The sequence below is a fragment of the Choristoneura fumiferana genome, chromosome 9 (assembly GCF_025370935.1).
Source record: "Choristoneura fumiferana chromosome 9, NRCan_CFum_1, whole genome shotgun sequence".
NCBI classification, from domain to species: domain Eukaryota; kingdom Metazoa; phylum Arthropoda; class Insecta; order Lepidoptera; family Tortricidae; genus Choristoneura; species Choristoneura fumiferana.
Window position 1 is genome coordinate 16449836 of NC_133480.1, and position 25200 is coordinate 16475035.

The following is a 25200-nucleotide window of genomic DNA, read 5'->3' on the forward strand; positions in this document are numbered from 1 at the left end:
CGAGTAATTGGATAGGTACAAAATCTGATAAAATCCTTATCTTCACTGACCTTGCTAGGAAACCAGTAATCAAAACGGAAGCCATACTAACAGCATTTATCATTCATTAAACAAAATACTTATTAACATTTTATCCAATAGGAAATAACCTCTGTGTTTCGACCTTACCATGTAACCGTTTTTAGCATTTTGGTTCTTACTGAAACCAAATGAGGTTTACATTGTACTGTTAAAATTACACGGCAGTGTAAAGCTGAGTTCACACAAGCGAAAAAAAAATTGCGAATATTGTGACAATAAGTACTACAACATTTTATTTTCTTAATTTAAATCCTTTTCTCACTACTCCCTTTGCTAAGTAGCCCCTCAATTAGCTTACACAGCAAGTAAGGCCACAGATGACCGGATGGCCTAGTGGTTAGAGAACCTGACTATGAAGCTTGAGGTCCCGGGTTCGATTCCCGGTCGGGGCAGTGAATAACACGAATGTTTGTTCTCGGGTCTTGGATGATTAATATGTATTTAAGTATGTATTTATCTATATAAGTATGTTTATCCGTTGCCTAGTATCCATAGTACAAGCTTAGCTTAGTTTGGGACTAGGTCAATTGGTTTCAAGTGTCCCATGATATTTATTATTATTATAGATGACATATACTTTAAGAAATATTCCTAATAACATTAAATTCCGTGCAAAGTTGCAGCATTTTATGGTACCTACTTACTGTATTGTATAGCAGGTTACGTGTAGTTAATCTCCGCAGTACCTATATTTCATTTTTTTATAGCTTTTATAAACTAGCTGTTGCCGGCAACTCCGTCCGTGTAGAATTTGTTTATTGCTATCCCGCGGTAACTATGCAATTTTCCGGGATAAAAACTAACCTATGTTCTTCCCCGGGACTCAAACTATCTGTGCCTATAGGTACTGAATTACATCTTAATCTCTTCAGTGGTTTAGACATAAAGGGTAGCAAATAAACAAAAACAAACAGACTTACAAACTTTCACGTTTATAATATTAGTGAGACTGTATTGTATTGTATTGTAAAACTCTTTATTGTACACATGAAAATAACAGAATACAGGGTAATAAGATGTACAAAGGCGAATTTATCCTTTAAAGGGATCTCTTCCAGACCTTTGAACGATTGACAGATTGATTGATTGTAATAGTAAATATAGGTACATACAGAATGAAGGTAACATATAAACCACAACAGTTTTCACTAAGGTATACAACATTTGTTTGGGAATTGGGGCGCAGGATGAGGGACAGAGGAGGTGACCCCCGTTCCGGGTCGTACTTGGTCCAGCGGGTCTCGTTGGCCATACAACGGGGCAATGCCGCTGGGGTAATGGGTACGTTTGGGCCAAGTACGATGCGGACGGGTATGGAGTAGTTTTTGTTTTACTTTATTATATAATTTATTCTCTTTTTTTTGTGATTTTTGACATTTTTTTTATTGTATAACTGTTTTTTTTATTATAATTATGATTAATGTTTTATTTTTGTATATGATTATTATGCTATTATGTATTTTTATGTGTATCGAATAAATAAACTTTAACATTGACATTCCTTAAATTTTAAGTCTCTGGCGAAAAACGAATTCTACGCCATTTTTAACACATTTTTCTCTTAGGCCGCTTGTAGACGTCCGTTGTGTTCACCGGACAACGGACCATTTTTTGCGGTGTTGTATGGCTTCGTCGCCGGACAAGTGTCCGGTGCATGTACACACATTCATTGTAAGCTATACAACAGCGCAAGTCCGGCAAAAAAAACGGTTGGCTGTCCGGTGAAAACAACGGACGTCTATACAAGCGGCCTTAGTCCGGTCATGCCGTTCTTGGCAGCGCCACAATATAATATTGTTATTATTGTCATCTCTTGTTAATTCCAGGGCTGTGTAGACGCAGCCTTAGCTGAAGGTACGTCGAGGTGCGTCAGCGCAAGTCAGAGTTTTGCAGAGCGAATCGTAGTAGTCTGTGAGAGCGGCTCCGAGACTCTCGCAACGAAGACGCGCAGTGGATTTAGTTAATTTCCATTTGTGTATGGATTATTGAGGAAAACCGTAAGTTATTATCTCATGTTTTTTATGGAGTTCCAGTAAAAACTTACCACAAAGTCTGCTGATTCCGGTTTTTTTTTACTTACAAACAAATTAAATTAGAAAATGTACATTAAAAATATAAGTTATAGTGATGTACCTACCACCAGCCAAGTACGTGCTCTAGGTACCACCCTAAAGTTGATAATCGTTTGCATGTCATAAAACAATAATACCAATAGACTTGTCTGTCAACTTGAAAGTTGGACTCTAGCGACATATTCATTTAATAGAAACTTGTATAAAAAATGATAGACCACTTATTTGGCTGATGGTACCTAGGGGTTTCTTGGTCATGTACAGTCGGGGTCTAAAATGTCTTATACTTTACTACCTTGTCTCAGTCGCTTCATGTTTGAAATTTTGTATAAAATAATTATTAGAAACCTTACAGTGACTAAGGTAAGTAGGTAAGGTAAGTGTAAAGATACTTTTAACATCGACTGTATCTTTTACTTTGTTTCACTTCCACACCCTAAAAACTGAACATAATTGTCACAATTGCATACATCGTATTAAAAGACAAGGAAAAATAATAGGATACCTTATATCCCTAGAAATATGTTGTTCTAGAGGGCGCGCCAAAGTCACGGGGAATAGTCTTGTATATTTTGCCCCGTGTTTTGTATATGCCGTGGTTTGACTTATGACTATGCAGAGGGCCGTGGGTTCAAATCAGAACATGCACTGAGTTTTTCGAAATTCATATGCGAAATTACATCTGAAATTTACTGCGAGCTTTACTTAGGAAAACATCGTGATGTATCAAAGTCAAAATCAAAATATCTTTATTCAATTGAGACTATAACAAGCACTTACGAATGTCAAAAAAAATCTACCACCGGTTCGGAAAAACCTCTGTTGAGAAGAATCCGGCAAGAAACTCAACGAGGTATATATTTTTTAAACAGATTTACAATATTATTAAATGATAATATATACATCACAAGTATTTAACACAACTTTATTTTTAACACAGTAGGTTCGCAATTTGAAGGGATCGCCAATGCGGATCGGAATTATTTCCAAATATCCTTCAAAGTCAAAGTCTAAGTCAAAATATCTTTATTCAATTTAGGCTATAACAAGCACTTATGAATTTCAAAAAAAAAACCACCACCGGTTCGGAAAAACCTCTGTTGAGAAGAATCTGGCAAGAAACTCAACAAGGTATATTTTTTTTAAACAGATTTACAATATTATTAAATGATATGTATACATCACAAGTAGGTATTTAACACAACTTTATTTTTAACACAGTCCATGATATAATCATTAACTTTATAATACGCCTTAGATATTAATGTCTTCTTGACAATAGATCTGAATTTTGTATCTGTTTCATTTGTAATAATCATCATCATCATCAGCCGGAAGACGTCCACTGCTGGACAAAGGCCTCCCCCTTAGCTCCCCCTTAGAACGCCACAATGAACGACACCTCGCCACTTGCATCCACCGGTTCTGGGTTCCGGTTTCATTTGTAATATTTTCTGAAATTTTATTATAAAAACGTATGCAAAATCCCAAAAACGACTTTTTGGTTTTAGCCAGTCTGTAAGATGGAACTTTAATCTGCATCTGCACAAACCTGCGAAGTAATTCAATGGGGTGTGGAAGTCTAATCCGCACTGAACCTGTATGGGAACTACGGTTCAATCCTTATAATTCTGCGAGTGCAGTGGGTATATAGGCAAAACGATGTGATGGGATTTTTGCTCAGATCGGGAATTGAACTGACCTCACAAGCTTTTAGGTGCTCTAAGGCCAGCCGGTCGTCGTGTAATATTGTGTTGAAGGTTATTTTTACCTGTACAAGCTTTTTGGGCACATACATCTTTATTGGGCATTCAAGTTTTGTTTCATTAATAGCCGTTGCCTCCGTGACTTCGTGATATTGAATTTGTTACGCATAATTCAGACTCAAATATTGTACCTATTCACTAATTTGTCATAACCATTAAGTCATGTCAGAACAACGGCTAGGTTCACACGGCGAAATTTTTCCCGTACACCGTACACGAGATTTTATCGAATATCGTAGCGACAACAAAATGTGTATGGCAACTGAAAATCGTTTACATGGCATCTATGCGAGACTCTAAACGATTTTATCGAATGCGATGCTCAGTGGCGCTTGTGTTTACGTTGTTCACACGGGAAAACTGGTTTCTCGTACCTATACGAGACGTGCGCGGGGCGGGGTGGGGTGCATACGTGAAAAAACCGAACGGACCTCGCACCGTGTGAACGGCCGTCTCGTATACGGTAAAACCGTATGCGAGAAAATATAGAATCGAATAGTCGCCGTGTGAACCTAGCCTAAGAATTTATTGTAGCTAATACAATGACGAGCAAAAATAAAGGGTCGGTTACTAAAATTAAAATCGTAACCAGCTCAAAAATTTCCAGTAACATATTATTATGTTGAAAACCGATTCTTGTATACAGTTCTTGAGATACAACGCAGTGACAGACAGACAGCGTAGCGACATTAATAGGATTCCGTGTCAAAGTCAAAGTCAAAGTCAAAGTCAAAATATCTTTATTCAATTTAGGCTATAACAAGCACTTATGAATGTCAAAAAAAAAACTACTACCGGTTCTGAAAAACCTCTGCTGAGAAGAATCCGGCAAGAAACTCAACGAGGTATATTTTTTTTTTTAAACAGATTTACAATATTATTAAATGATATGTATACATCACAAGTATTTAACACAACTTTATTTTTAACACAGTAGGTTCGCTATTTGAAGGGATCGCTAATGCGGATCGGAATTATTTCCAAATATCCCTGTCCATGATATAATCATTAACTTTATAATACGCCTTTCATTTTAATGTCTTCTTGACAATAGATCTGATTTTGTATCCGTTTCATTTATAATATTTTTTGGAATTTTATTATAAAAACGTATGCAATTCCCAGAAAGACTTTTTGGTTTTAGCCAGTCTGTAAGATGGAACTTTAAGGTTCCCTGTGTTTCTAGTAGCCTTTGGCTTATCGACGTTAGTGGGAAAATCACATATGTTCTTCCTAACACACATGATTATTTCAAAAACATAAAGCGACGGCAGGATTAGGATATCTGTTTCCTTAAATAAAGATCTTAAAGATTCACGCGTCTTCAAATTATAAATTGCTCTAATTGCTCTCTTTTGTAAAATAAAAATTGACTCAATGTCTGCAGCAGATCCCCATAAAATAAGGCCGTACGAAATAATGCTATTAAAGTAAGCAAAATACACCAACCGTGCCGTCGCCACATCGGTTAGCTGCCGTATTTTCCAAACTGCAAAAGCAGCAGAACTCAATCTACCCGCGATTGCTGTGACGTGAGGTCCCCACTGTAGTTTAGAATCGAGCGTTATTCCTAAAAATACTGTTGATTTTATAAATTCAATAGTTTGACCATTTAACTTTATATTAGAAACTGAATTCGAGCTAGATGATTGTAATGAAGTGTGTTGTGACACCCTTTGGCTACGGAACCAAAAATACGCACAGAATCAGTGCCCTTAGTGTAAGTTTTCGGTTACAAAATACATCTCGATCGCATTCGCGTTAAAATCTCAATTTGTATGGAAACACGAACATCGCAAACGTTCCGCTAGAGGCACTGTTCGTGTTTCCATATAAATTGAGATTTTAACGCGAACGCGAACGAGACGTATTTTGTAACCGAAAACTTACACTAAGGGCACTGAAATCACTATATAGGAACATGCGAACAAATTGAATGACCCAGGGACCAGGGTGGAACCTCTGTACTACTAATGTCATGTTGACATCTCATACTTTTGTCTAGGAAATCATAGTGAAATTGATTAATAAAAGGTTCCAGCCCGGATCATGATTCAATTTGTTCGACTGTACATAAGAATTCATTCATAGCAATTATCATGTAGGTACGCAGTGTACACTAAGCATTAGCAAGTTGGTAAAGTCAACTGCACACTTGACGTCACAATAATGGGTCGCCTCGGAACATCGGTTTCATACAGTTTATGTGATGATAAGGGCCAGAACAAAAGCCATAAAAAAAAATTACCATCATCAGCCGGAAGACGTCTACTGCTGATCAAAAGTTTCTCTCTAGCCGCTTGGATTCACCAGTTGCCCAACTCTCACGATTAGGGCGTGCAAAACCGGTTTTCCGGTTTTACTGAAAACTTTTACTGAAAACCGGAAACCGGACAATATTTACCGAATTTTCAAAACCGGTTTTGAATCACAAAAGCGGAGTTACCTCCGGTTTTTCTGTAATTGATTGACGTACATTTTGATTTAAATCAACTTTTTTCGAACGCTCTAAGAAATATATAAATTTGAGTCATCGAATAATATCCGAAATCCGAACGCAACCTATCTATACTACTTACACTCCTACCTCCGCCCGTAACCCTCGCATGCACCCGCAACCACAGGATGGCCAGGCCACGCCGTACAAAATACGCGTTCTTGAATCTACATAGGCACGACGACGTCTGCACACGCGTCAATATGTGCGTAAGATACTGCTGACTATTGCAAAACCCTATCGATACTAATATTATAAATGCGAAAGAGTGTTTGTATGTTTGTGTGTTTGTCCGTCTTTCACGCCGTAACGGAGCGATGGATCGACGTGATTTTTGGCATAGAGATAGTGTATGGGCCTGAGAATGACATAACAAAAAATGCACAGTTCCCGAGGGAACAGCGCGCGATAACCGAATACCACGCGGCGGAGCCGCGGGCAAAAGCTAGTAGTACTATAAGTGCCACCAATGACATTAAAAAGTACTTATATGTGGTATGGCTTAGATATGTGCAAATAAATGTAATCGATAATCTTACCTATTTCGAGGGTATTCTGGAAAAACAGAATAAGTGCAATTTTTTTAAAGTTACATATATAGGCATACTCAATGTTTTCTGCTTTATTTATCTAGCAAAACCGTATACAAATTAATATTGTGCACTTAGAAGAATAAGAATAAGCATAATTTATTTGGCAATAAAGTTACACAGTGCACAAAAAATTACAGAAATACACATTTGAATAAAATACAAATAACATCATCTGACCTTTCGACGGCCTTCGCACTAGACTCTGGCACTAGACTTATCCGGTTCTGCCAGAATATCCTCGATTTATTTAAACCTACTTAAAATGTGTCTGTCTGCGTATTTTAAGCATTATTATTTTCAATAAAAATAGATATACGTCTACAAACTTAAACGAATTATTCGGTAGGTAGTTATTTCATTTTAGATTAAAGTAAAGAAAGTAATTGAAAATAATAATGCTTAACGTAACTGATTTTTTTTCACGCAGTTGTAATGTTCTGATTATAATATATATTGAAAGATTGTAATAAATCCAAACTAATATTGTAATTATAATAAATAATTTTTATTGTGGGTATATAAACTATCTAAGAATATGATTTAATTGTTCAAATTCTACCATTACTACCATAATAAAAAAATATTTAAAAACATTGCCAAAACCGGGGAAAAAACCGGTTTCCGGTTTTCGGCTCTCAAAACCGCAATTCAAAACCGGTTTTGAAAACCTTCCGGTTTTGCACGCCCTATTCCGGAGCCAAAATGGCAAAAACGTAACCCTTATAGTTTCGTCAAGTCCGTCTGTTTGTCTGTCTGTCTGTCTGTCTGTCTGTCTGTCTGTCTGTCCGTCCGTCCGTATGTCACAGGCATTTTACTCGAAAACTACAAGATGTATATCAATGAAATTTGAAGTACAGATGTCTTGTCAAAGCTGCTATTTAGTTTTGTAGTTACATTACAAAAATAAATATTTATAGGGGGGGGGGGCACTCCATACACGTATCGAGTTCATTTCATTAAATATGAGTGAGTTTCACAGTAGTGTCATGTTCATTCACATAAATTTAGACGACCAGATGGCCTAGTGGTTAGAGAAACTGACTACGAAACCTGAGGTCCCGGGTTTGATTTCCGTGTCGGGGCAGATATTTGTATAAAAATACGAATGTTTGTTCTCGAGGCTTGCGTGTTTAATATGTTTTTAAGCATATGTATCTATATCTATATAATTATATTTACCTGTTGCTTAGTACCCATAACACAAGCTTTGCTAAGCTTACTTTGGGACTAAGTCAATTGGTGTGAAATTGTCCCGTGATATTTATTTGATTTATTTATTCATGTATTCATGTGAGCAGGCTTCTAAGGAGGAAATTATACGCTTAAAGTGTCATGATTTTTTTCGAATATTCTTGTTATAAGTACCAAGTAACTATTAAACAAAAACACCTGTCAATCAAAAGGGTGACGGACGCTGGCATTTTACTGAGACGTGAATCTAACTTAACCATCATTACACTACAAAATCCGGTCTTCCGGTTAGGACCTTTGCACTCCACACGACGTTTTCCTGCGCTCGTTTGTATCGATACAAACGCAAGTCGAACGCTAAGCAAACGCAAAGACGCCGGCTGTACAAGCGGTCCTTGCATTTATATCGGTACAAACGCCACGTACAATACAATACAATACAATACAATAAAAAAAAACAGTAACACAAACAGTTTAACGACATGCAGGTTGGCGACTCTTTTTAATTATGATTGGTTTTTTGGAGTCTTTTTGTATTTTTTATTTTAACTCCAAATTTGTTACTTTTACGGGTATCCCGTGAAACCATATCGAAAATACAAACTGAGACATGGATGCAAAGAAAAACCAGAAAAAGAGACCAGTGCTGGAATCGAACCCAGGTCCTCAGCAATCTGTGCTGCGTGCTATAACCCCTACACCACCGCTGGACAGGAATCTAGACACGAATTTTTCCTATGCATACATATCTCAGGTTGCTTATTTCTTCTACGCTACTTATGCAGCAGCACTAGCGACATCTATGTTCCGCTCTCATCGAGAGACGTCACACTCTTTCGGAACCAACCGCTCACCCAGACATGAGATGTCGCTACTAAGCAATCAAATTATGATTGGTTTTTTGGCGTTTTTTTTTTCTTTTTAAGTTTAGAAGTATAGAGGGCCTGTTTTAGCGTGAAGAAGTAACAAACATACTCAACTCAAACACAATACTTATAAACCTATACAATTAATATCTATACAAAGTTTGAATCTGTAACCGTAAAATATGATGGATATGAATAATAAATCACATTATTAGCGTAATGACTAAGCAGCAAAGTGGCTAACTGCAATCAAGTGCTTACTTGCAAGGTCGTTCTGCAACCATTTTTCACGGCCCTCCCACCAACATGCGCGAACGGCAGCACGAGAGAACTATGGGGCGGGAATTCTCTAATAAATTAAAGGATATGCTAAAAAACTCTTTTGTATAATCTATCATAGTGATTTTAGAGGGCTTTTAAGAGTTTTGGGGTTAGGGCTTCAATTATTCTTATACTTTGGGTCGCTAGCCAAAATCGTTAACAACTGCTGGTCTAAATCGACGTAGCTGGTGGCAAAATCGGTGTCCGGCCCGGCACAGCTCAGTTAATTGCAGTTCATTATCATTATTATCATTATCTTTTTCTTTTTATAGTTCTTTTTATAGATCCTTTTTATAAATTTTTATATATCTATTTAATAGATTTTCCTGATGTCTTTTTTTTTTTTTTTTTTTTTTATTCGACTGGATGGCAAACAAGCAAGTGGGTCTCCTGATGGTAAGAGATCACCACCGCCCATAAACGTCTAACACCAGGGTATTGCAGACGCGTTGCCAACCTAGAGGCCTAAGATGGGATACCTCACGTGCCAGTAATTTCACCGGCTGTCTTACTCTCCACGCCGAAACACAACAATGCAAGCACTGCTGCTTCACGGCAGGATTAGCGAGCAAGATGGTGGTAGCAATCCGGGCGGACCTTGCACAAGGTCCTACCACCTGACCTGTCTTTGTAATTTAAATTAATGATTATTCATTACCTACGTTAATGTAATATTTTGCAAATTTGACCTATGAAGAGTTTAAATCCGGATGCATTAAAGAATGTAGGTAACTATTTAAGGGGCTGTTTCACCATCCATTGATTAGTGTTAACTGACGGTTAAATGTGATGCCGTCTCTATTTGTTTTGTTCGAATAGACGGAGACGGCATCACATTTAACCGTCAGTTAACACTAATCAATGGATGGTGAAACAGCCCCTAAGTAAAATAAATTAAATACAAATAGGTACCGGGTGTGGCCTGTAATATGAGCAAATAATTTAAACAAAACTCCTCAAACTGAACAACATTAGTTCAGCAACTTTTAAAAATAATTGTTTTTTTAATTTTTATTACACTTTTAAGTTTATTCGAAGAAGCAATTTAAAGCAAAATGCTTGATGTTTCTAGCGTGACAGGGAGGTCAGTGTGTTCTAGGGTGCCGTACATTGATAGCAGTATTTAATTTGTATGAAAAAAGGAAAATTCAAAGACTCCATTATTTTAAAAAGTCAGTGAACGTTTGACGAGGACGATCTATGTCTTAATTTTTTGCTCGTATTACAGGCCACACCCGGATGTATGTGTATGTGTATACATTAAAACAAACTAACCTTGAGTAGTTGGGCGGTGGTGATCAAAATATATTTTTTTAATTCCCGGCGCAAAAAGAGGGGTGTTATAAATTTGGCCGCTATGTATGTCTGTCTGTGGCACCCTAGCTCTTAAACGAGTGGGCCGATTTAAATGCGGTTTTTTTATAGCCGTTTTTGAGATATTGAACTTTGAAGTGGCAAAGTCGGGGGCTTTCCACCTTTTTGTTATATATCCATTAATATAGAACTTTATTCACCAACATCATCACCATTTAATAATAATAATTCGGAATACACAGGACTCCATAGATGATTAGTAACAGAGCTTATTTCCTAAAGTTAGTACTTAAAATTAATTACTTAATTAAATTAAATTTAACTGCACATGCCACCCTCTTAACCTGCCCAATTTTCTTTTAGACAGATGGTGCAAATTTTGTAATACAAAAATCAACCTACATACGTAATTAATTATGATTCTTACCAGCTTTGAAACCCTGCTTCGCTGATTCAAGGTTGGAATTTTAGAAAACGTTAAAGTACTAAGCGTTTCTTATGTCCGCGATTTCATACACCATGATTATATCCCGAGAAATTGTAAAGTAGTCCACCCTAGTGCACCTCTGCATTACTTTAGGTCCATCTATGCCCAATTTCACACCGTAGCATGCTGAACGGTTGTGTTGCTCTGAAAATGAGCTCTGGTTGAGTTCGAAACGCGTCAGTGTAAAGTGGTGGTGGTGATAGATGGATTTGTGTGATTTGTGTGTTCTTACAGTGTGGAGGTTGAGGAACTGCATGAAAACACATTGCATGTGCACAAAAGTAGCTATCATAAAGGTCGTGGGTTGGCAAAGTAATTGTGTCAGCTCGTTGAACGTACATGTAAAATTTCGTATCTATGCTATCAGAACAGACGCAGAACACGAAATAGAAAAGATCATTAAACAACTAAAAAACAAAAGGAGTTTTGGCACCGATGAGATACCACCAACACTTATAAAATTGTGCGAAACGGAACTAGTACAACCATTAACACGTTTGATAAACCAATCTTTTAGCGAAGGAACATTTCCAGACGTACTAAAAATATCTAAAATCAAACCACTGCTAAAACCAGGCGGTGACACAACAAACCCAAGCCAACATCGCCCCATAGCTCTCCTACCCTCGTTTTCATAAGTATTTGAAAAAAGTATGACAAATCGTGTTTATAACTTCCTAGAGAAATATAATTTACTGGATAAAAACCAATATGGATTCAGGAAACATCATTCAACATCACTAGCGGTATATAAATATGTACAAAAAATACTGGAATATATTAATCAAAAAAAATATGCCGTCGGACTACTCCTCGATATGACCAAGGCTTACGACAGAGTGTCACATGATATCCTATTATTAAAACTATATAACATTGGAATACGCGGTACATAAATGGTTCAAATCTTACCTCGAAAATCGTAGGCAATACGTACAGATAGATTACTACAACGCCGACATTAAAGAACTAACGGCAATCACTTCGCAAATGCGTTACACTACTTGCTCAATTCCACAGGGAAGCGTCAGCGCTTGTCTCTTATTTTTAATATACATCAATGACCTTTCTAAGGTGCTAGACTCAGACACAGAATGCGTCATGTTCGCTGATGACGTGTCACTTCTGTCCAATGGTACAAACAATACTGACTGCAACACAAAACTCACACACATACACTAAACACCGTGGTAGAATGGCTTAACGACAATAACTTAGATATTAATATAAAAAAAACTAAAATCATACAATTTAAACCGAGGCAAAAAAAATCTTTGGAATTAATATTACAACAACAATAATAAAATAGAGGAAGTATCAGATTTTAAATTGTTGGGAATAACAATAGATACAAATATTAATTGGAAAACTCATATTCAGAACTAGCTTTTGCCCGCGGCTTCGCTCGCGTTAAATTTGGGGTAACATACATTTACTTTCTACCATAATTGTTTCGTGTTTTGGTTGATTTTTCGGAGGATTGCATGGAAATACAAATACAGACAGACGTTGTTTTAGACAAAGGGTGCAAATTTTAGGATTCAAAATCAACCTACATACGTAATTAATCATAACCAACTTTGAAACCCTGTTTCGCTGATTCGGGGGTGGAATTAGAAAACTTTAAAGTACTACGCATTTCTTTTGCCCGCGACTTTAAACACGATATAGGATTATAACCCTAGAAATTGTAAAGTTCCCGCGGGACATGAATAACTGTTATGATCTATTTGAATATTCTTAATTGTCGATGAGAGACACATTGTAGCTTTCTATTATTGAATGAATTTTGAAAATCTGGCCGAAATTGAATTCACTTATATCTTGTAAAATGTTGTATCTGTGCTATCACCCTTGAGGAGTTCCGTCATCAGCAGACGACCCTGGCTGCAGCCTCAGGTGGTGCATTCATATAAACGCATTGTTATTGAAATTTAACAATCATGTAGTTTTTTGTGTGTGCCATCAACTTTTGAGGAGTTCCCTTCTACGGAGACGATCCTGGCCAGGATGAGCAGAATGTCACTGCTAAATTATTGTATTGTAACCAGATTTACATCAGGTTGCCAAATCTCCAGTCCCTAGTTTTATTAGTTTAGCTTGTGCGTTTTCTGATTCAGTTGGTATATAAAATCCTCTTTATTCGTTTTAACCCGTGGAAATTTCGAAAAACCCTGAAAACTGTTTTTAGCTGTTAGTATTACCTACTTGCATGCCGAATTTGGAGTCTCTAATATTTATAATAACGGAGTTAGGGCCACTTTTAAGCGAAAATATAAATCCCATTTATTTCCTATCCCGTGGGAATTTTGACAAAACCTGAAATATTTTTTTAGCTGTTAGTATTACCAACTTGCATGCCAAATGTATGTAGTCTCTAATAAATATGGTGACGGAAAGAGGGTCATTTATTGGAAGTGAAAATAAAAATCCCATTTATTCACTATCCCGTGGGAATTTCGAAAAACCCTGAAAACAGTTTTTAGCTGTTAGTATTACCTACTTGCATGCCGAATTTGGAGTCTCTAATATTTATAATAACGGAGTTAGGGCCACTTTTAAGCGAAAATAAATATAAATCCCATTTATTCCCTATCCCGTGGGAATTTTGACAAAACCTGAAATATTTTTTTAGCTGTTAGTATTACCAACTTGCATGCCAAATGTATGTAGTCTCTAATAAATATGGTGACGGAAAGAGGGTCATTTATTGGAAGTGAAAATAAAAATCCCATTTATTCACTATCCCGTGGGAATTTCGAAAAACCCTGAAAACTGTTTTTAGCTGTTAGTATTACCTACTTGCATGCCGAATTTGGAGTCTATAATATTTATAATAACGGAGTTAGGGCCACTTTTAAGCGAAAATATAAATCCCATTTATTTCCTATCCCGTGGAATTTGACAAAACCTGAAATATTTTTTTAGCTGTTAGTATTACCAACTTGCATGCAAAAATGTATGTAGTCTCTAATAAATATGGTGACGGAAAGAGGGTCATTTATTGGAAGTGAAAATAAAAATCCCATTTATTCACTATCCCGTGGGAATTTCGAAAAACCCTGAAATATTTTTTTAGCTGTTAGTATTACCTACTTGCATGTCAAATGTAAAGTCTCTAATAAATATAGTGACTGAAAGAGGGTCATTTATTGGAAGTAAAAATACAAATCCCATTTATTCACTATCCCGTGGGAATTTCGAAAAATCCTGAAAATGGTTTTTAGCTGTTAGTATTACCTACTTGCATGCCAAATGTGCAGTTTTAATAATTATATTTACAGAAATAGGGCCATTTTGAAGTGAAATATAAATCCCATTTATTCCCTATCCCGTGGGAATTTCGAAAAATCCTTTCTTAGCGGATGCCTACGTCATAACATCTACCTGCATGCCAAATTTCAGCCCGATCCGTCTAGTGGTTTGGGCTGTGCGTTGATAGATCACTATGTCAGTCAGTCACCTTTGAGTTTTATATAGGTATTTAGATTTAATTTATGCTAGCTCTTTCAGCCTGCGACACAGAGAGAGAGTTCTGTAGTAAGTAACCCTAGTGCAGGCGCAATACAATACAATAACTCTTTATTGCACACCAACAAATAGCAAACAGTACAGAAAACACAAGTAGGTATAATATACACAGAGATTTTCTGAGGTAGGTAAGGAATAGGCGGCCTTATCGGTTCTAATATCTGGACAGAAGTAAGGAATAAATTTTAGCAGGTTGTGAATTTACATTAGATTAGATTACATTAGATTAGAATTAGAGCAATATCATGAAAGGGCACATGTACTAATAGACTTTTTGTAAAAAAAATGTATCTCATTATCTTGTACCTACTGCAAATTATTGAATAAATTACCTATCTCACGGCAGTATCTTTTGCAGGTGTACCTTGTGCAAGGTCCGCCCGGATTGCTACCACCATCTTGCTCGTTAATCCTGCCGTGAATCAGCAGTGCTTGCACTGTTTTGTTTCGGCGTGGAGAGTAAGACAGCCGGTGAAATTACTGGCACTTGAGGTATTCCATCTTAGGCCTCTAGGTTGGCAACGCATCTGCAATACCCCTGGTGTTACAGATGTTTATGGGCATTGGTGATCTCTTACCATCAGGAGACCCACTAGGTGTAAGTTTCATTAATATCTGGGGGCACGGGAGTGCCCCCGCCAAGTCGAGCAAAACAAAAGAAAAGGCACGGCCGTACTATACTTTTCTCGAAGCCATTCAGGCTATTTTCAACATATAATATTATACCTACAACAAGTATTGTAAAGGTACAAGTTTTTATTTAGAAATTAGATAATAAGAGTAATATTGTACTTACTTACTTACTTCGCCGGCTCAGCGACCCAAAGTGGATCTTGGCCTCCGACACAAGACTCCGCCAATTGTTCCTATCCTGTACAACAAGGCGCCAGTCTGCCACCTGCATGTCGCACAGGTCTTTTCGGACTTCATCCAACCAGCGATACCTAGGCCTTCCGATTGGCCGTCTTCCAGTCGGTTGTCCTAGGTATGCTCTCTTGGCCGCACGATCCTCTCCCATTCTCTCCACGCTAATAAGCTATTAGTGGCAGAGAGGAAGGTCTACAGGAAGATTCTGGGATCTACAAGACAAGTGGATGGTGCCTGGCGTGTCAGGAGAAATGTGGATGTGGAAGACCTGGTGGGCGAGCCCAACATTATAGGCGAGAGCAAGTCTGCGCGGCTTCGTTGGCTCGGCCACGTGGAGAGAAGAGTAATATTGTGGTGGGCATAAATGCTGTGTACATTTGTAATCGTGCTATAAACGTTCTCATGTTCTTCTTGTAAGATTTAACTTGTGCTGTCGTTTACAATATGTAATTTTTACCTAACTAATAAATAAATAAATAGTGTTAAATATTGTACGAAGGTAGGCGCGGGACCGTCCGTTTGCCATGACTCCCACGACCGGTTTTTTCCTCAACAACGCATCAATAGTCTTATTTACTAACTTAATTGTAGCGCAATTATAGCGTGAACTAAGGCCTGTATTAGCAATGTCATTACGTTGTTTGCGGAAATAAATACAGTCCGGCACACAGTATTATACTTGCTTGGTTTGTTGAAAATGTAAGTAATCTTGCCTCGCTATAACTCTGTGTCAAATGGTTTTCTTTGTTCAGTGTGCGGCCAAGACGCTGGCCGCACAGTACATGTTAGACGTACCTACTAGGCCAAATGCGTACCAAGTTTTCCGAGTACACGTCCACAGAAAGTCTGGATCTAAAGACTAGGTTCACGAGTATTTACAAGTACGCTACTCAACAGGTAAAATAATGTATTTTTAAAAGAAACCCTATTGGAAATACGAGTATTTTACCATCATCTAGCGGTCTTCCACCTTACAGAAAACCACTGTCTTCTAACAGGCGCGGATCAAGCCCTCAAAAAAGGTTGTGGTGACAGCCAAGTCACAGCCACCCAAAAATCGGCCAAGCGCGAGTCGGAGTACAAACTCGCTCATGGACAATCATGACTCATAAACGACTTTTGAAAGTGTGTCGTTACTAGTCTATTTGGTTTGTGGTTATAGGCATGCCGTCGTGCCCACAAAACAGTGGATCCACCCTTGTCTTCCTAAGACGGTCTCTTTATTTCCAGAAAGATGTCAGCCCCGGTGGTCGTGCAACAGTTCCCGCTGGAGAAGGAGTACGCTAAGAAGACCGGAGTGACGCCCGAAGACGTCGGCAGGCTGCGGGCCTGGCTGAGCACGCAGCCGCATCTGCCGGGAGACTTGCTCACTGGTTAGTGGCACTTATTATGATGTTAGTGTCACTCATAATGACGTCAATGTCACCCATAACGACGTTGGTGTCACCATGACGACGTGTTACTCACTACGACGTCCTCTTCTTCTCTTTCAAAATATGGCTTTTCTGTCCTAATTAATAGGACAACTTCGCCACTGTCAAAGTACTCTCTTTGAGAGGGACGTTGTACGCCGGTGACTGTAGTAGTTTTTAAAACTTCATCTTAAAATTCCAGAAACCACGTGGAGACAACTTGCGCATTAAAAAAATTCAGACACGAGAGCAATATAGAATTTTGTGATCACTGTTCACTGTTAAGGTTAATCGCCGCATAAAACACTATCAAAATTATACTTCAATTAGCCAAAGAAACAGAAATAGCAAAATTAGATATTGTCTACATCCGCCATGTTCGAATGCTACAAATCGAATCCCCACTACGACGTCAATGTCACCCATAACGACGTCGGTGTCACCCATAATGACGTGTCACTCACTACGACGTCAACGTCACCTATAAGTTAGTATCTCCACTGGTCTCCACGAGACTTATAGCGACGTACCGCCCAAAATACCGATGGTTTCACCGATTACGGCAGTAGTGTCACCATATACGACGATCGATAGTGTCACCCATAACAAGGTTAAAGTCCACACAATAAGAGCAAAAAAGGCGTTCTTCTATCGGTACACATGGATACTCGTACACTTTGATTATTTATAATCAAAGCCGATAGACATCTTTTTCGCTATTATGCCACGCAGGCCCAAAGCGAAAACTAAATTGAGTTGCTTAATTTCAAACTCCAAGTAACTAAGTCCAATTCTAAGAATTATACGATTTTGGTTACAAAAGAAAAGGCAAATAAAGTATAAGTAAGAGTAAGAGGCTAGTGTGTCACCTTAAAAGTTAAACGTTTTCTATTTTGACTTCCAGACCTGGATCTGATCCTGGTGTACCACTGCTGCCAGCGCAGCTCCGAAGTCTCTAAACAGGTGCTGGACCTCCACTACACAGTCAAGACACTCTTCGATAACTTCTTCAAGAATCGCGTCGTCGATCAAAAGGCGTTAGCTGTATTGAACGTTGCGTAAGTTAATCTATCCTAATCTTATACTTCACTATTATAGTTTAAATTCTTATACTTCACTGCTTAAAATTGAAATTTAGGGATTTTTAAAAAATTTCGAGGGAATTCCCTAAAATTAAATCGTGGTTTTCATTGACGTTACATTAAAAACAATCATGTCGCATCTCATGACTCAAAGCCCAGCGGTTGTTGTTTCGAAATTTTGTCCCTATCCCGTGGGAATATCGGTACAAAATGTTTTATTCCATCTACATAACAAATTTCATCTAAATCCGTCCAGCCGTTTCAGCGTGACAAACATACACACTCACTCACTCACAAACTTTCGCAATTTATAATTATAAGTCCTATTTATCTAAGGTCAAAGAGCAAAGCATGTTATAGTCCAAATACCATAACGGGACTTATCACGCTATTTTTACACGAGTAATATTTACCTAGACGTTTCGGCAACGTTACAGTTGCCGTGGTCACGAGTAGACTGAAGTGTGACCACGGCAACAGTAACGTTGCCAAACGTCGAGGTAAATATTACTTTGTAAAAAAGCGTGATAAGTCCCGTTATGGTATTTGGACTATGAGTGAGAATCACGAAAGTTTGAAACGTTATATAGCAAAGCATGTTACTGAAGACCATAAATTTCAGAAGGGGGAAATATGATAGGACACTTGATACGACACGAAAATTATTTTTGAATCTGCTGGAAGATAAAGTAGAAGGAAGACGAGGCAGAGTAAGGCCAAGATTGACCAAGATTGACCTTATTTTGATCAGGTGAAGGAGGAAGGGGTATATCGTGTTATTCGTGCCGTATCAGGAAGTGTTTGATTCTTGAAGTGTTTGGCTGGCCGAAGACTTAAATTTAAGAAAAATAAGATGATCCTTATCATTAGTCGCTCAAAGAACAGATAATCGTTGCGGGAGAAAGGTCCTCGATCGGCGACCACGAACCGGAAGACGAAGCGGTGGCAGCTTAGGCCAGCCTGATCGATCGCGGACAGAGAATGGAAGGGCGGCCCGCCCCAGGTCTCCAGTCCCGGGGGCATCCAAATGTCTAGACAAGTTCTCCTTATAAAGTCCTGATTCCTAAAAAATAAGATAGACTCGTAGATAGATAAAACGTTTATTTGTACTGCAAACACACACAATCAAAATTACGAAATTAAAAAAGAACAGTCCTAACTTAAAGTGAACATTTTCCATTGTTTGTGGGCGCTGCAGTAGTGCAAAAGGGCCATATGCTCAGTGGTCAACATTGCTCATAGGAGATTGCTGATTATTGTGAGATCATTGCGATATTCTGATTTCTGCCACAAACCCAGAGGAAACAAACAAATATGTCACCCTTCTTGTAATAAATGTACACCAAAAAAAAACGAAAAAACAGTAATAAGAAGAAACTAATAATTAGAAGTCTAAAAAATATGCTTACTAGTGCATCAACTTCTAATACTGGGGCCTTAATCAGCTTTGCCACCCCCTGACCCCCGAATGAGCGTAGACCCCACTGGTCCTGATTACAAAGGATAGCTACAAATTCTTCGCGTCGTTCTTTCAGGGCGTGCGTGACGGTGCCGACGCGGGCGAACGACGGCTCCGCTATATTCTACTGCTGCTCGTCGACAGAGACGCCAAGAACTTCGTCTTCCATGAATGCGTCAGGTAAGTACTTCTCATACCTACCTACACACTACGGTGTTTGCTAAACTTTTACATTTTTCTACTGAACACGCCCATAGAAGCTCCTGTCAGCAGGGCTTCTACGCAACTCGAAACTCGAAGTTCGTATCGTACCGTCTCTCTCACTTCGATTAAATAGGTAGTTATAGTGTCAAAGGGCCGCAGACACGAACTTCGAGTTTTCGTAGTAGCTCTGCCGCAGTTTCTATGGCGTGTTGTAACATTAAAGCCGATGGTCTGTAATGTTTCATCTTATGTGAACATATATTAGATATATATAGATTAAAAAAGAACTTATTTATTAAATTACATTATTTATATACTATTGAGACTATTTCATTGTAAAATTATCAATAACAACTTATTATTTACTAAACTACTCAAATAAGATCACTGGCAATACTGACTGACAGATAGAGGAAGATTTCTGACGTAATCGTGAAGCCAATGAAGCCATTGAGACCAAAGAGGCGAAAGTGGCCAAAGTAAAAAATGTAACGACAGAAGCCAGAGATGCCAGTGTTGCAAGTGTAACTACAATTTAAGTATAAAAGGGCACGAAGACGAACGGAAAAAGACTTTGATTTTGCTACGCGTTCGGGAAGGTTCTCCCTGAATTATTGAAGTATCGATTATTCTCGTAATTTTTGTTGGGGGGTTTTTTTAATAATTTCTTGTGTTAATTATTAGTGTATTCTTTTGGGTGAATTTCCTGCTTTGTGTATTTTATCGCCAAAATATGAGTGGTTTGATATTCATTGCTGGAGACTACATAGCGATTCGAATTGTTTATTTAATAGTTAAAACGGGGTTAATGGGATTTTGTGTTTTGTTTGTGAAGTTTTGGTTTAATTAATATTGGGGTAGCGGAGAACCCAACCGGATTTCGGCTCAGTAATAGCCGATTCTTAGGGAATGAGAGCCAGGTCACCTAGCGGTGGTAACGGACAGGCTGGCATTCCCTGGGAACGTTCTTCAATGTAGAGTACGCCTATTGGAGTAAGGGCGGGGTCTTGTATTATACCGGAAGAGACAGACCTACTTTTCTCCCAGGGTTTTGGAGGGTTTGAGATGCCATACCGGTGTCCTAAATTCACCAAGATCTTGTCCGCTTTATCTATTTATTTATTTATTCGCACTCTTATTCTTCGTTACTGGTATTTGTCGACCCAATCCCCTTGATGGATACCAGTAGGCACACGGGTGTTAGGAATTAGGGAGCAGAGTTACCCACTCGACTTAGGTTTAGCTTAGAATAGGCTCTCTCACTGCACTTTGAGAGAGACTCCGCGAGTAATTTAAATGTGGAACCCGGGTTCCTAGTTTGCTGCTTTCGTGTAGATCAGTTGGTTAGTTTAGAAGTAGGAATAGGATATAGTAGGTTTGGTATTATTATCTCCACTTGGGGAAGGTGGTGGTTGTTTTATCTGATTTGGTATTTAATTGTGTTTTCTTCGCATTAACTATACAGCTACTTAACTATTTGCTTAGGCTGCTTTTAAGTTTGCCTACTACGTACAGAACCTAGCCATATTCATGGCAACTTACATACATAAATACTGACAATAAATGACAGACTTTTGACGCCCGACGAATGAAAGGTTTCAGCGTTTCGCTTTCATTCAATGTCCTATGTTACAAACGCTAGTAGCTTCAAACAAGTGAGACAAAATAATTCAACAACTCACGACAGAATAATATTTTATTTGCTGAAAGTAGAATCTCCTTTGAAGACTGTGGTCGTTCCTGGCAGCGAACCTTGGATTGTATAGTCCTGTTTTGGCTATTTATACCAACTATTTTAATGGTAAAAGGCTTTACCAAATACTTATCTTTCATAATTAACAATGCAAGTCATTTTGACTAAGACTAAGGCAGATGCAAGTCAGTGGCTGACCGGTACCAGGTGATCCGGAAGTTACTTATTGGTCAATATGATGAACCATTGAAGTTACAACGTACTACTTAAGTTGGCTTTGTTACTGCAGGAGTATTGTGGTCACGGGTCTGATCCAGGAACAGCCTCAGGCTATAATTGACTTCCCTTTGAAATGTCCTCTCATATAACATAATGATATGTTTTATTTCCTAACAAGGAAAAGGTAGTATGCTCCTTCAGGGCTAACGCAGAGGAGGCAACATCCAGTTCGGTGACGAAAGCCACTTTCAGGGGCGGGGAGTGGGCCTCTGAACTTTAGCTGCGGTATAAAATACCTCTTCCACACGAACATATCATAGACTATAGACATAATGACCTATAAGAAACTAAACTTTAATAACTTTCTTCATTCAACCTTCTTTTGTCTTTTTATTATTTAATTAAATTATATAAAAATATTATTAATTGAGCTCTTTTCCCATTATACTAAACGAACTAAAGGGTTACTTCTTCGGACACAACGTAGGTTCCTTATTCTAGACCGCTAGCGATCACTTGGCCAATCTTATGACTTAAACAAGGTAAATCAACTTGTTAGGTTTAGGTAATTTTGTAGGTTGAGAACCCATAATAAGGTAATAAAATAATAATATATTAATAAATAAATAGGTAATAAAATATTAGTTCAGTATGTAGGCATCGATATAGGCTTCGGGGTAGGTAGGTAGGTTAGAAATTAAATAAGGGTAGGGAGGATTCGTTACAATTTTGGTGCCGTGACGACCAGGATAGTATGTATGTTTTAGTAATTTTTACCAACTAGCTTATGCTCGCGACTTCGTCTGCGCGGATCTAGGTTATCGCGCGACGGCGCCCTCTACCGAAATAAAAGGTATTTTATGTTGATACTTGGGGTTCAAACTATCTTTATATTAAATTTCATCAAAATCAGTTCAGTGGTTTCGGCGTGAAAACGTAACAGACACACAGTTACTTTCGCATTTATAATATTAGTAGGGATAGTAGGGATTACCTACTTCATTTAAATTTATTAGTTTTTATTTTTTCCATTACTGTTTCACTGGGTCCTCAAATAATCATTTCTCTGTTAAGTCATTTATAATACAATTTATTCATGTTACGTTGCTTGTAGATATAGTATAAAGTTGATTTTGCCTTGTTTGGGTCGAGTGTTGTTATAATCTGTTGTCACGTGACAATTGGTTATAGCAACAATTTTGTTGACGTGAAAAAGGAAAGTATAAGTGGGAAATAGGAGCTCATAGTAGGCAGTCGTATTCTTCTACAGCAGAAGTAGTTTTCTTATCGGGTGGAGCGCTTCTTGTAAATATTGTTCTGAAAAAAAAAAAAAAAATTTATGTTAACAACTTTCGGTAAAAACAGTGATTGAGTAAGAGGTTGAAGTTAGTGATGTTGTAATTAATTAAATAAAGCGTGAAGAAGAATAAGTTAATTACATTAAATACAGTGATCTCTTGAGTGATTAAATAATTTAGTAATTAATTAAGTAGTAGTAGTTTTGATGTAAGTGAAGTATGTTAAGTAACTGAGTTGTGTAAAGTCAAGTAAAAATGGTTCGACTCCATGAACACAGCAGACCTAGGAAGTTACAAGCACGTTATATCATTATATTGTTATTAGTGGTCGAAACGTCGAGGTGAATGTTGCTCCTGTGTATAGCATGATGGGTCCTGTTTGTTGTATTTTAAAATTATGGAGTTCATGAAGTTCAATAGTGAGAACTAGAGTTTACTAGAAGTTAGGAGGGAAATAACAAATTAAAAATTAGAGAAGTACAACTAGGCCCATCATTTAAGAAATGTAAGAATATTGTCAGACATGTAATAGAAACTAAATAATCTGAAATTGGCGTAGCTTATTATATGATTACAGGTAGTGGGGGCACAAACAAATAAAATTAATGCCTGAAACAAAGAGATGATATTTACAGAGTTCCTTAAGTCTAATATAACACATTGAAGTAGTTTGGGTTAGTTAGTTTACTCATTCAATATAGGATTGCATTATAATTTAAATAAATGTCAGTTAAGTGTAAGAATTTATATTGAAATCGTCAAAGGTATAAATAAGATTAATAATAATAGAAAAATAAAAATTCCAATCATGTCATTGACAAATAACAATTAAAATAAGATTGGTTCTCCTTTAGGGTTTGTTATTGTGGTTTGGTTTACTAAATAGTTCATTGAAAATAGCTGACACCAACCGAGGCCACTGGGTTGTGTGGGACTTCTGTCCAGCCCTGGGCTTCCTCTGGCTGATGTGTGATGAAGATGATGATGATGATTGCGAATAGAGAAAAGAGTTGTCTGAGTAACAGAGACATCAGAGTAACTATAAACTAACTAGGGCCGGACTGATAGGAAAGGATTTTTTCTAAAAATAAAAAATTAAGTAATAAATCTGCATATAAATTCCCAATTAAGTGCATAGAATAATTTATAGATAAGATAGGGTAGGTAGGCTACATATTACCTTAATAAAATGCTGGTCAGCAGTGTTCAGTACATCAGCAAGGGCATGTGTTTTAACCACGGGGCAAAAGTCAAGTTTTCCTCGGGCCCAGGTCATCTGAAAAATATTTTAGTAAGATTGAAAAAAAAATCCATAGACATTGATAATTTTTAATACATATTATGACAAAAAACTAGGAACATAATGAAGATAATTAGAAAAACATATATATAGCATACCTATATTATCATTCAAAGGAATATTCTCCTTAGCTTTCCCGAACCCGACACTAAGATAAACACTCAGCGCTGAAACAAAGTAAGAAATAAGCATCAAAATCTGGTTCTAGTCTAGTTACTTTTAAGAACAAAATTAAATATAAATATATTTTATATTGAGTAAGTTCGGTGAAAGTAAATTTCTTCTCAGTCAAAAACCAATTTTATTCACTATAAAATGTTATGGCATCAGGTTAATTTCAATAATTGAGAATTATTTAAAGTAATAGACACATTGCAAACAAGCATATATCTACATCTCAATTAAATATAATTACTAGAAAATGTTCTACCGAGAATGGTTGTAGTATGATAAAATTTAGGTATATTAGCAAATTGTACTTGTGCTTTCCTGATAAAATAGTTAAAACAATAACAAAAGGAGAATAGATACACGATTTGTTTGTGGACTATAGGTATCATCAGGAAATTAATGGTTAAGTTATGTAGATTGATAGACATTAGCTAATTACTAACTTTGATTATAGAATACAGTGGTACAATTACAATCATTTTCCGTCAAAAGATAGGCTAGTAACTGATTATCATGATAATTAGCATTGATATCGCCGTAATACATAGACGTCGATGATATTTAGTATGTTTGGGACAACTAGGTTTCAGATATCATTGTGGCTGAATTATGTATAAAACGAAAACTTATTCCATCAAAATCACGGTTAAAAAAATCTAACAATTAAAGTAAAAATAAGTATACTTAGTAACTTACTCGGATAGGCTATTGACTATTGGACAGTCATGTAATTCTATTCTTTGTTACAAAATTAAGACATTTGCATTAATATTTCT

General features: G+C 37.3%; 2 protein-coding genes and 1 long non-coding RNA gene across 3 annotated transcripts in view; 1 reads left to right on the top strand and 2 right to left on the bottom strand.

Moving 5' to 3' along the window:
* LOC141431444 (uncharacterized) overlaps positions 1-12124 on the bottom strand; it is a 36489-nt gene extending 24365 nt beyond the window's left edge. Inside the window, exon 1 of the mRNA XM_074092626.1 lies at positions 12101-12124. The gene's annotated coding sequence lies outside the window, so the exon portion shown is untranslated. The remainder of the gene's footprint in view (positions 1-12100) is intronic.
* On the top strand, positions 1966-21748 carry LOC141431526 (uncharacterized). Its single transcript, XM_074092712.1, has 5 exons — positions 1966-2078; positions 16817-16959; positions 17903-18056; positions 19616-19719; positions 21726-21748. The coding sequence occupies exons 2-5, from the start codon at positions 16821-16823 to the stop codon at positions 21746-21748; spliced, it is 420 nt and encodes a 139-aa protein (XP_073948813.1). The 5' UTR covers positions 1966-2078; positions 16817-16820.
* A 303-nt stretch (positions 21749-22051) lies between these two features.
* LOC141430866 (uncharacterized) lies at positions 22052-24557 on the bottom strand. The gene is made up of 3 exons (XR_012451670.1): positions 24352-24557; positions 24134-24229; positions 22052-22972 (listed from the first exon to the last, which is right to left on the bottom strand). It is a non-coding gene; the product is annotated as an uncharacterized lncRNA (long non-coding RNA).
* Between the last annotated feature and the right edge of the window lie 643 nt (positions 24558-25200).